The sequence below is a fragment of the Biomphalaria glabrata genome, chromosome 9 (genome assembly GCF_947242115.1).
Source record: "Biomphalaria glabrata chromosome 9, xgBioGlab47.1, whole genome shotgun sequence".
Classification (NCBI taxonomy): Eukaryota; Metazoa; Mollusca; class Gastropoda; family Planorbidae; genus Biomphalaria; species Biomphalaria glabrata.
Window position 1 is genome coordinate 37,470,685 of NC_074719.1, and position 12,490 is coordinate 37,483,174.

General features: G+C 38.6%; 1 protein-coding gene across 1 annotated transcript in view; it reads left to right on the top strand.

Annotated features, from left to right (window-relative positions):
• LOC106056350 (A.superbus venom factor 1-like) overlaps positions 1-12,490 on the top strand; it is a 117,097-nt gene that overhangs the window by 88,587 nt on the left and 16,020 nt on the right. Inside the window, exons 25-33 of the mRNA XM_056040057.1 lie at positions 1,098-1,254; positions 2,297-2,371; positions 3,002-3,173; positions 3,316-3,527; positions 5,347-5,508; positions 8,208-8,380; positions 9,686-9,853; positions 11,105-11,215; positions 12,274-12,361. Coding sequence (XP_055896032.1) covers positions 1,098-1,254; positions 2,297-2,371; positions 3,002-3,173; positions 3,316-3,527; positions 5,347-5,508; positions 8,208-8,380; positions 9,686-9,853; positions 11,105-11,215; positions 12,274-12,361 — 1,318 coding nt within the window. The remainder of the gene's footprint in view (positions 1-1,097; positions 1,255-2,296; positions 2,372-3,001; positions 3,174-3,315; positions 3,528-5,346; positions 5,509-8,207; positions 8,381-9,685; positions 9,854-11,104; positions 11,216-12,273; positions 12,362-12,490) is intronic.

The window sequence follows — 12,490 nt, forward strand, 5'->3', positions numbered from 1 at the left end:
ACCAATATAGGTCAAGTTTCCCCTTGAGACCTTGCGATCTTTGAGGCAGATGATGTTAAGGGTATCTGTTTCCTTAGCCAACGGTTCAAGAGAAGGGTGTCATGTGGCCAGCACAACAACCAACCGCCTTTACTTTCCCCAACTAAAGTCAGAAACCCGTTAGAGTTGGGTGGACTCGGGGACGCCCTAAAAATCCCGAAATTCACCAAGATTCGAACCCAAGATCCAAGTTTCGGAAGCCAAGCGCTTAACCACTCATCCATCGCGCCCTCGCGGACTAGATGGGGAAAAATATGCAGGAAGCAACTGGGTTTGCTTATTCATATAAACACTGCACTCATCCTTAATCTTCAGAATCGAAGACATTGCTATCTCATTATTTTTATTACTATTATTATTATTAATTTGTATCTTGGTTGTGCTCGTATTTAGTTTCAGTTTGGGTATATGTCATCAGTAAGTCAACAATTTATCATCTAATTTTATGGCTTTATTGCGGTCTACTACATCAAACAGGGCCCTAACGATTGCGGGGCCCTAAGCGAAACTGATTGACCCGGTCCCAGTCTGGGTAGGGATAAGCATAATGTCAAATTTAAGATTTTGTATTAGAAACTACATTCGTCTTTGCAATAAATTTGTATTGAAAGAAAACTCACAATGCCGGGTTTTTTTTATCGTACGTAGGAATGGCACAGCAAAATGACAAATTTGTATATTTTTCTACTAATAAAATTTTATAATTTTATTAGTAGATTATTATAATTTAATATTTCCAGGACTTTTTCGTATATTTTGCAATTTCAGGAGATTTCAAGGGGTTCTGGAAAATCAGGAGGCGCGGGAAACCCTATTATTGCATAAAGGTTATCATGTGTTAATTTAATAATTTACACCTAGAATTAGCGCTGAGCCTATGAAAGTGCAGGGCCCGCTGCGGCCGCATAGGTTGCAGTGGCCTAAGGCTGGCCCTGACAGCAAAGGATAAGCCAGTCTAGTCATTCCTGTTCTTTCCAACGTGTTTCTCCCCCCCCCTTTTTATTTCTCCCTGTCGGTGCTGATATCAAAATGTGTAGATGTTCCTTTTTTCCCCCCAGGCTGACGGCGTTCGCCATGAAGACTCTGTGTCAGGCTGAGCACTACGTCACAGTAGACCACAACCAGACTTGCTCGTCTTTTCACTGGATCGCCAAGCAGCAGAAACCAGACGGCAGCTTTAGGGAAGAGGTCTGGGTGACCCATAGAGAGATGCTTGTGAGTATATAGTGTCCAGCAGCAGAAATGTCTGGGGGAACAGAAAAGTTTATGGGATAGCAGAAGAATCTGAGGTCTCTTTGAGTTTTACTGACTGGTGGTAATCGCGGTGTGTATAGTACGTCTTTGAACCCTAAATCTAAATTATCAGTATTCGGAAACAAGTTCCTAATCTTTGCATAAAGTAGTAAAACAAGAAAACAATAATAAATTTTAGACTATTCTCTAATTCCTAACGAATCTAAAGTCAATATGCTTTCTTAATTCAAAATTATATTGAATCTTAATTCTTCATAATAAACTAACTATAAATGTTACTTAAAAAAGCAGTGTTTCGGAATTGTAACCTTCTTAACCAGATCTTCGCGCTATCAATCAAGCCTATGTCCTTCTATGTACGTAGTTTTAGTAGTAGGGGTTTTATTTCAATTATTTATCGATGGCTCATGTGATGTAGCTGTTATATAGCATAGGATAAAATTTAAATACTTAAGCAATGTAGCCTCTGTTACGGCAATACAATAGTTCCTGTGAAACATCTTTAAATTACATTGTGCACACGGATCACAACAAAGAGAGAGGATATTATGGAAGGCGTGGTCGAGAGGCCAAGTGCGCTTGAACTTTGCTTGGCTTGGCTACCTATGAAGGCGGCTCGAGGTTCGACACCCGACTCGGGCAGAGTTGTGTTTACTGAGCGCCTAAAGGCAGCACGGAAAAACATTCTCCTAGATACCCCCACTGGTCCACAACTGAGATTGGACCAAAGCGCTCTGAGCATGCTATAAGCATGAAAGTAGCGCTATATAAAAGCCATAATTTATTTAAATATTGTTCAGTGACTCGTTGATGCCAAATAGTTTTCTTCCTGGAACATATACATTTCTGATGTTGCATTTCGATTTAAAAGAAACTGCTTGATATGTTCGTGGTGTGTAATGTGGCGACAAACAGCTGGAACTAAACATTTGAATGTTTAGTGACATTGTAAGTTAACATTTATGTAAACAATACAAAAGTTTTGACTTGATTTTGTTGACAGGGTGGTGTGAATGGAGATGTCAGCCATGCGGCTTTCATTCTTATTGCATTGTTGGAATGTGATTGCCCTGGAAATGTAAGTTACATTCTCTCTCTCTCTCTATCTCTCTCTCTCTCTGTGTCTTACTGTGTCTCTCACTTTCTCTCTCTGTCTCTCCCCCTCTCTGTCTCTCTCCCTCTCTCTCTCTCTCTCCCTGTTTCTCTGTGTCTCTCTGTGTCTCACTCTGTCTCTCACTCTGTCTCTCACTTTCTCTCTCTGTCTCTCCCTCTCTCTCTCCGTATGTCTCTCTGTCTCTCTGTCTCTTTTATGACATGTAGTTTTATATTTGTTTTTAAATGTTCTTCAAAAATCGATCATTATTACATCCTAGCCCAAATGACCCATAATGGATGGCTGGCTGTTGATGGCGGAGAGCAGGGCTCATCCCCGGGACAACCGAGACGATAGCCCAGATTGCATACCTCACGACCAGACAGCCATCCTGTCCTAAATGTGACTTATTGAGCCTGCAATTTCCCTATACTATAAAAAAAAGTAAAGGCGGAATACTGCATAAACCTTTTCTAGAAATATCGCTACCAAAGAATTTAGAATTAGATCCACTGATCTGTAAGACACACAAGGAAAGAATCCTTAGACTTTCTAAAATATGAAAACTTCTTGCAGCATTCTAAAAGTAATAAAACAGCTTCTTGTGTTTTCTAGGATCACAAGGACGTCACTGCCCAGGCACTGCGATACATAGAAACAACAGTGGCCCAGACGGACCGCCCATTGGCATTGGCAATCAGCGCTTTCGCCTTGACATTAGCAGGCTCTCCATCTAGTGACGGTGTAGTCAAGAGACTGCAATCAATGGCCAAGTCTTCTCCAGAAGGTACTTTTAGCTTAACCATCGAGAAAATTGTGCGAAGTCCTACATGGTAGCAGCTACATTTTATATTGCACAAGTTTTAAAAGCGTCTGTTTTAGGCGTCGCCCAATTTGTTGTAACATGTATGATATCAATCTTGACACAGGGTATACGTACTGGTCTCACGGCTCAGAGGAGGATTACGAGGGGCATGAGAAGCCCTACTGGTACACCAAGCAGCCCGGGGCTCTGGCCGTGGAGGTGACCTCCTACGCGCTTCTCACCAACCTGGCCCGGGGAGACATCTCGACCAGCACCGGCATCGTGGGGTGGCTTCTGTCACAGAGGAACTCACAGGGGGCTTTTATTTCTACCCAGGTATGTGTTATGGAGTGTGCGTGTGTGTCTCTATGGTGAAGGTGGGAAGAGATTAGCGATTGGTTGTGAATGATGCAAGATAGGTGGCGTTGTCTTCGCTTGGTTTTTGTTAAGATACATGGCATCCAGAACGTGAGACTGAAAGGTTGTGTTATTGTAGTGAGTTAGATTTGGTTAAAAAATAGTATTACTAAACTTTACTACACTTATTTCATTTGATCACAACAATTTCTTTGTAGTTTTGTTCACACAAGGAAGTTATTCAAGTTATTTAAACTTTTATTAGTTAAGATACAGTACGCCTATAACGGTTTCGATGTCTACCAACAGTTTGGTGCTACAAGTCAACAACCCGTAACAACAGTATGTAACCAGAAACATGGCTGCGTGAATTGCAAATTGCTGAACTTGTTGTTTTTAGAAGATATAATTAGTCTAAAAGCAGAGTAATGGTTGATGGGCACAATGCATTGGAATATTTATTTATGTATTTACTAGAAAACGTTTTCCATATTAGAGTGTGATACGATTGCTGTTCTATGAGTGCTGACTCGACTGCTGACCGATCGTTCGATTCAATAAGAATAAATTCTATTTTGTTGTTCCTTGTTGGTTGCTCTAAGGTTGCCATACTAAGAGACAGAAATATTACTTTCTTGAAGTTAAGAAGCAAGGGAGGTCATCACGCTCGCTTTACCTTTACGGTAAAGGGAATTCCAAATGCATTGATTGTCTACCTTTGATTAAAGCCCCCCCTATGTGGTTCTTATAATTGAAAAGGGGTATAATAAGCAAGGAGATTATCCCTTGAATTCGACTATCTTAATACCTGAAATTTCAGAAAGAATTGAAAAAAAAATGATGTTTACATTTACTTTTGGGTATATATATAGTTCTAATGATAGGCTTGTAGACCCAGCATTAGAAGAAAAATGAAAGTCTGTTTATTTATGTAACACTTAAATCAGGAATACCAGCCTTTATATTGTTTATTATGACCGGAACACCTTCTTCTAGTGTTTTTGTAAATCGCAATAAATAGGTCACATTTGAACGATCAACCAAACAAACTTTTTATCCCGTGAATTTTACGGCCCACTCTCTCTCTCTAACCTTCTCTCTTTCTTTCGCTCTCTGGAACCCCCATTTTGTTTTTGCTTTTTAACCTGCGCTTCGCAATGTCTCCGACATGGACTTGCTTGACTTGGAAAGACTTGCTTCATAAAGTGCCTCCGACTTAGACATGCACTCGTAATTAGGGCCCGTTAATTCTAGTAGCACTTTCATTTATCCATTTTTCTATACATTATGCCGACATTTCGGCGGGCCGGATGGACCCACATCAAGCCGGATCTGGCCCGCGGCCCTTTTTTTGGGCATCACTAGTTAACATTTTTAATTGTTTCAAAATGATTAACGCAATTTCATTCAATATAAGTCAGGTGTTTTAATAATATTTTTTTTCATTATATAATTGTACTCCAATCTGTACCAAAGTAGAGCGAGTGTTGGCTAGAAACAAATTTACATAATTTTGTTTTTTCATTGAGTTGGTTGCAGCTAAAAAAAATTTTAACACATTGCAAAGATGATTAGGTAAACGTGTGATAATCCTCTTCTTTCACAATTTAATCAGTTAATTTAATCCTATTTTATGAATATTACAAAATAAACGACGCTAACAACTTTATATAAAAAAAAACTAGTACAAAATTTTGATAATAATTAAAGAGCTACAATATCGCTAGCACGCTATCAGTGTTTATTTTAAACTAACGGCTAGATATGCTTGATTTCAATCATTCTTATTTCTCTGCAGGACACTGTGGTTGGTCTACAAGCGCTCTCAGAGTACAGCATCAAGTCATACTCGGCCATTCTGGACATGACATGCCACATCAGGTCCGAGGTGGATGACCACTTCAGAAAGTCCATCTCGCTGACCCCTGAGGACGCTATGGTAGTCAAAACTGTCCCGAAGGTTTGTATCATGGGATTTGTTTAAATGACGACAGTTTGTTGAATTCAACCAAAAATACATTCGTTAGTTTGGGGACTATTTGAATATATATAAAAAATGTATATTCGTTAGTTTGGGGATTATTGGAACATGGGCGTAGCCAGGGGGGGTTCTTGGGGTTCAAACCCCCACCGAAATGAAATCCCCCCCCCCCGCAAGGGGGGGAACGGAATTAAGTGACTGATTTTTGCTTTCATTTTGTTTATTTTAGGTGAGATTTTAATACTAAATCATCACCTACCACAGCACAGCCGAGGCAGTTTTGAGTTAAAAAACCTCTACAAGGGGGTTTTGAGTTTAAATCCCCCTACCAGGGGGTTTTGAGATTAAAAAAAAACCCATCAGGGGGTTTTGAGATAACATCCCCCTACCAGGGGGTTTTGAGATTTAAAAAACACCTATCAGGGGGTTTTGAGATACAAATCCCTCTACCAGGGGGCTTTGAGTTTAAAACCCCCTACAGGGGGTTTTGAATTTTAAACCCCCTACCAGAGGTTTTTTCAGTTAAATCCCCCTCTTCTATAAAACAAAACAAAAAAAATGCAAACAACAATCCCCAAATTCCAACAGCACAGTTGAGGAAGATTTTGATTTTAAACCCCCCTCCAAAATTTACGATAAACCCCATCTTCAATATAAAAAAAGCAAATTACACACTCAAAATTCTATGAGCGTAGCCAAAGGGGTTTTGAGTTTAAACCCCCCTCCCCTCCAGTTGGGATTTGAAGCTAAAAAGTACCTCTTCAATATAAAAAAAAGCAAATTACACACTATAAAATCTATGAGCGTAGCCAAAGGAGTTTTGAGTTTAAATCCCCCTTCTCCAGATGACTTTTTCTTTAAAGTTTAAAACCCTCCAGATGGTTTTGAGTTTAAAATTCCCCTACAGAGCGTTTAGAGTTGAAAACCTCTCTCTTCAATATCATTTTAAAGCAAACTACAGTCACCAAATTCTATGATCGTAGCTAAATGGGGTTTTGAATTAAAAACAAAACAAAAAAAACTCCAGAGATTTCTTAGTTTAAAATCCCTCAACAGATGATTTGACGAGAAAACTTTCCTTTTCGATATAAAATCTAAAGCGAAATACAGGCATGTATTCCAAGAGCGTAGTCAAGAAAGGTTACAAATTTCTACCAATGGCTTGGGCTCCATTAATAAAGTGTGAATAGTCTTCTGCCGAAATTGAAAATCATTAAATGTGTCTCAACAAAGATGACTAAGACAGATTTTAGGAGTCAGTTATAGAGATCGGGTTTAAATCAAAGAAATCATATGCCAAACTGGGAGTCGAATCTTTAGTAAGGTTGTGACAGAGCGTCGCACGAGGTTTTGCGGGACATGTTCTCACACAAAATGAATTACGCAAAATAAGAGTTGCGGAAACAGCTTGCCGGAAAATGCGCCGAACGGTGCAAGAGGGTCTAAGTCAGTAAGAATAGCACATTAGGTTTTTGAAAAAAAACTTTTTAATAGCAAGATAATGCACTGTAGATACCTCAGAATATGCATTTTGTTGGCTTTCAATACCAGAAATAGTGCTCGGCGGCGGGGTTTCGCCCCGCGCTGGGGGAGCGCTGCGAACTCCCCCAGACCCCCTTGCTAGCAAGGGCGGGGAGTCTACAATAAACAATAAACGTCTTCCGAAAGGGTCAGAATGTAATGAAGATTAATTATGTACACACACACACACACACATATATATATATATATATATATATATATATATATATATATATATATAATTTTTTTCCGCGGAGGGGGGGTCAGAGGGGAATCCCCCCCCCAAAACCCTCCCCGAAAAAAAATCCTGGCTACGCCCATGTATTGGAATATATGATTTTAAAAGGTATTGAATAATCTGTTAAGAACCAAATTCTTTCTTTTAAATTTGACTTAGACTTTGTAGATCTACTTTACAATGAACAAAGTGTAGACTCACTGTAGACAAAGAAACGTCATGTGAGCAGTATCCGTGTACACATTGTATTTTAATCGATGTGTCTCAGGGGTCTATCTATTTCCGTTATTCTACACAGCTGAGACCATTTTATTTTCTGACAATAGAGAATAAAAACTGAAATAATTTTTCAAAAGCTCTAAACACAGTCTACTTAATAATAATAATGTTTATGTCCACTAGCATGCCTGACTTAGAAGGAGGAAATACCGGGTAGAGTACTTTCAACTTTAATCTCATTCTCCTTCTTTAAAGAAATATTACATTTGCAAACTTTAGTATCTTCTTTTCTTTAGTTTGTGGAGGGTAAGGCCCTGGAGGGGGGGGGACACACTGACGTACATCCGCAGCTACATTGCAATATGATGAGCACGCTAATAAGCTGACACTTCTTAAACGGGACAGTGTTGCCAATGTTATTGTAAAAATGTGGGGAAAAAAGTTTGGAAGAAAAAAAAAACAATCTTAAAGTTTTTGACACTTCAAAAATTTTATTTTTTAAAATCTCTTTTGTGGGGACCCCTCTCTTGTAAATACCCCTGGGCTGTCAGAGGCGCCTGCTCTCCCTTAAATCCGGCCCTGGGTGTTCTGTTTGATACAACATTTAAAATAATTATTTGAAATATATTGAGATAGCATCTGTGGTTTTCAAGGTGAAATTACATTTTAAAAAACTTGTTCGTTTGGGTGTCCGTTTTAGGTTCCAACTGGAGGCAAACTTCACTTCGAGGCTGAGGGTACAGGTGTCGGCATGATGCAGGTGGAAGTCAGGTTCAACGTCCCTGAGGACCGCAACAACTGTCACTTTGACGTCACAGTGGCAACACACCAGCATAACACCTTGCTGCAAAGTTTCTTCTGGGACAACAGAAAGTAAGATATTATTTCTCCCACTTGCCATTCTCGGATCAAGTTGAAATTTTGCACAATTATTCATTGTCCTAACAAAAACATGGAGCAATACAAAAAAATATTTATTATTTACTAAATCATTGATAATTAATTAAATAAGTTTGATAATCAAAAAGTGAATAAAACTTACAATATTAAAATGTAGTTTTTTAAATATGAAACTTAAATTCAGTGTTGACTTTATAGTTCTCAGATTGAAATGTAATGTGGCTACTCAAAGACGACTTACCATAGCTTATGACTTTTTCTTCTAGAAAAGTACAAATGATGTATAGACACAAAGATAAAGGAACATTCCTCGTTCCATATGCTAGGACAAATGTATACAAATACTCTTTATACCCTAGTGCTATTAGAGCATGGAACGGGTTGCCTGAGCTAGCCAGGAAAACTAATGACTTGGAAGAATTTAAGTCGTTGGTTAATATGCATGACTAGATGCATGACGCGTAGGACGTAATGATCTTTTTTGAAGTAACGTTTGAATTATATAAGATAAGATAAGCAGATAGGGTGATTGCACTTTCGTAACCATTAATTTTGCTTTGCCCAGCACATTTAAGGTGTTTTTTTTAATGTTTCTTTCTAGCTTTCAGACATTTTCATTTTGTTTTGTCACTGGTTTCTTCACTTGTAGATTTCCTCTCCAGCCTTTCCTATGTTTCTTCCTACACCCACTACCATTACATTAGCAGTTGGTTCAGGGAAATGGTCTTTTGTTTTGCTCTGCTAGAAAGTTAACTTTATACTGTGCAATATGTTTATTTTTTGCCATTACTAGTTGAACTAAACAAATTATCTCTTGTAATGAAGGGATGAATTGAAGTAGCTATAAAAAAAAAGTGTCCTGGGATTTGAGCCTCTCAAACTTTCACTCAAATGGAGTTTGATGATGATGATGATGAAAAAATAATGTCTCCCTATTAAAGTAATGGCATCGTTATATGTAGACCTAGCTATCTATAGGACATATGATCTAAAGGTCATCTGTTTCTGTTGCCCACGGTTAACGAGGGTGTCATGTGGCTAGCGCGATGACCATCGCCCTTACTTTTTCCCCAACTCATGTCAGGTACCCATTAGAGCTGATTGGAGTCAGGGGCGCCCTAAAGATCCCAAAATTAAAAATCCCAGCCTTCGCCAGGGTTCGAATCTTGGAACCGGTTGCAAAGCGCCTTACCACTCAGCCACAGCATCTGAGTGTTCCTATTAGAAATGTGAAAATTTCTGGCACATTAATATTGGTTTTGTTGGTGACTCCTTCAGGTCCAAGTGTGAGCCTTGTTCAACGGACTGTGAAGAGCAGACGAGCGAGGAGGAGGAAGAGGAAGATTATGAAGACTTTACCTTCCCTCCAGTTCAACCCAGAATTCAAACCCTGTGGAGAAAGAAGGTCAAAGGTCTCAATTTGACAGTACATGAAGATGAGAACAGGTAAACCTATTTAACACAGATGTTCTCAAACTTTTCAAAACTGGGGACCCCTTTATATAGTCAAAACATGCCCACAGACCCCTAATTGAAAAAAAAAAGCAAACGCATAGTATATCCAGAGTCGGAGGTAGGGGAGAATTTTTAAAATCCCCCTTGCCCCCAAATAAGTGTTGTTTTACATTAACAATTAAATATTACTTAAAATGCAGGGGCACCCAAATAATGGCCAACTCCTAGCTACGCCACTGAGTATTTCAGTTACAAATGTAAATATTCAAAAAAATAGTAGTGTTTGCTTATATTTGTCATTTGAAAAATAAATTAATAACTCGGTTGAGGTATGAGAATTTATGAGTATCTATGTCTGGCTCAACGCGCACAAATTTCTAGTTGATTTCTTTTAGTTGTGATGAGTTTCATTACGCCAATAAATCCAGGTTGTACCAAACAAGAAGACGCTTAAGCAGTCAACAACTTCTGAACAATGACCTATAATTGCCGGGAAAAAATTCAAAATATGTTTTTGAAGCCGAAATTCGGGTCTCCTTGTTTAAACATTGGTTTAAGTTCCTCGCTTGTGGATATCTGAACAAGCAACTTCTGTATTATTATGGATTCATCTGGAATTTTAATCTGAGTTTACTCACAAAAAGGTTCAATACCCAGTCGGGGGTATCCAAGTGAAGAATATTTTCAAATCTTTAGTTTAGGTCGACATAGAATGATTCGTAATAGTTCTATAAAACGGTAATTATGTGCGAGCTGATTATTATTCAAATAATTCGATCGGATGAAATGGCTTTTACTCAAGAAGTTATTTTAACTGATTACAATTTTCATCTTTCTGAGGACTTCCTTCGATCCTCTAGCTGACCCCTGCGTGGACCACATTTTGAGAACCTCTGATATTAAACATGTTTAAAAAGCCTAAAGCTTGAGTTGTGTGCCTTTCTGTAACGAGCAACGGAAATCTAGGCTTACGTTCCTCTTTTACTTAGAAGCCATTCAATGTTATTGAAAATATATTGTAATATATTGTTATCTCAAACGGCATTTAATGTCTTCTCAAAATGTTCAGTTTTGTTGTAGATTGCTCTATTTTCACACAAATAAAAACACAAACAATCAACATAAATATTGTTTAGTTAACATTCATCCGATGTTGTAGTATGTTGTCAGTTATTTTAGTCTAGCATGGCTTCTTACTTCTAATGTTTGTCAAAATTGTATGAAACATTTAAATTTACATAGATCTGATTTTGAAGATCCTAACATGGTATCAAAGATTGGCCGCCCACGGCGAAAGCGACGATCTGTCAGACCGTACAGCGCCTCTGTCATCTGTGTTGAAGTCTGTGTCAGGTCAGTACTGCCAAATAGTTCAAGCTGTGTGTGTACCGTAGTTCTTTTCAAAGAAAAAAAAATGGGGGGGGGGGCGGCATTCAAAATGACCATCGTGCTTCAATAATGGAGTTATTATAAGGTTGAATATTTTAATTCTTGTATTTCCTCTAAGCATCTTTATTTAAGGGAGGCGCTGTGGCTGAGTGTTAAAATGCTTGGCTTCCGAACTGGGGTCCTAGGTTCGAATTCTGCTGATGACTGGGATTTTAAATTTTGGGATCTTTGGGCGCCTCTGATTCCACTCAGCTCTTAATGAGTACCTGACGTTAGTTGTGGAAAACTAAAGGCTATTGGTCGTTGTGCTTGCCACAGGACACCCACGTTAATCATGGAACAAAGAAAGGGGAACTTTACTTTTATTTATATTTAAAGTTAAAATAATGCAACAAATCTTTTCTGATTATCGATGTTTGCAATGGTCAACTTTTTGAAAATCGTTCTATTTTTTAGCCAGCCTTGGAGGGTTTATCTTTTAATACCTTTTGACCGTTTAAAAAACGCCACCATCGGTCAATTCAGACTCGAATATTTTAAATACGTCACCTACAGGTCAGTTCAGACCCCTATATTTTTAGTTCTCTACCTATTGATGTACGCAAACGCGACCTGAAGCTCTTTAAAATCGACACTAGCGGCTGGTAAGAAGTGGCAATGGATAGATCCGCATGATGAGCGAGAAAGGAAGGGTCCCGGATTGCAGTTGCCATAAACAACAGTAGTAGCAAGTAGTAGCAAGAAGGGAGAAAGTGCAATGGCCCCTGGTTATTACAGATGCCCAACCCCCTGACTGCAGCTTTGTATCAAGGATTGACTTTTTTTAGTCACACAAGAAGTTGCAAAGGAAAAAGGTCGTCTCTCGAAACGTAAAATGCCAAAGGTTTATTAGTCAGTTCAGAGTGTCATGTTTTGTCATACTTATCAGTTTCTTAAGACTGCCGTCAGACCCTTAATTTTGCAACATAAAAAAAAAGATACAACCTTATACTTATAAACTACTTTGTGTGTGTATGTTTCAGGTTTCTAGGTAACAAAACAACTGGCATGTCTGTAGTAGATGTCGGGCTATTTACTGGCTATCTCCCAGTGGACGAAGACTTGGAAAATGTAAGCTCTATACTTGTGTATTTAAGTCCAGTAAATGTTCTTTAACTGAAGTCTACGATGTTTTGTTTCCTTTGACTTAACAAACAAACAAACAATTAGCCTGAACAAACAAACACATTTTCTTCAACA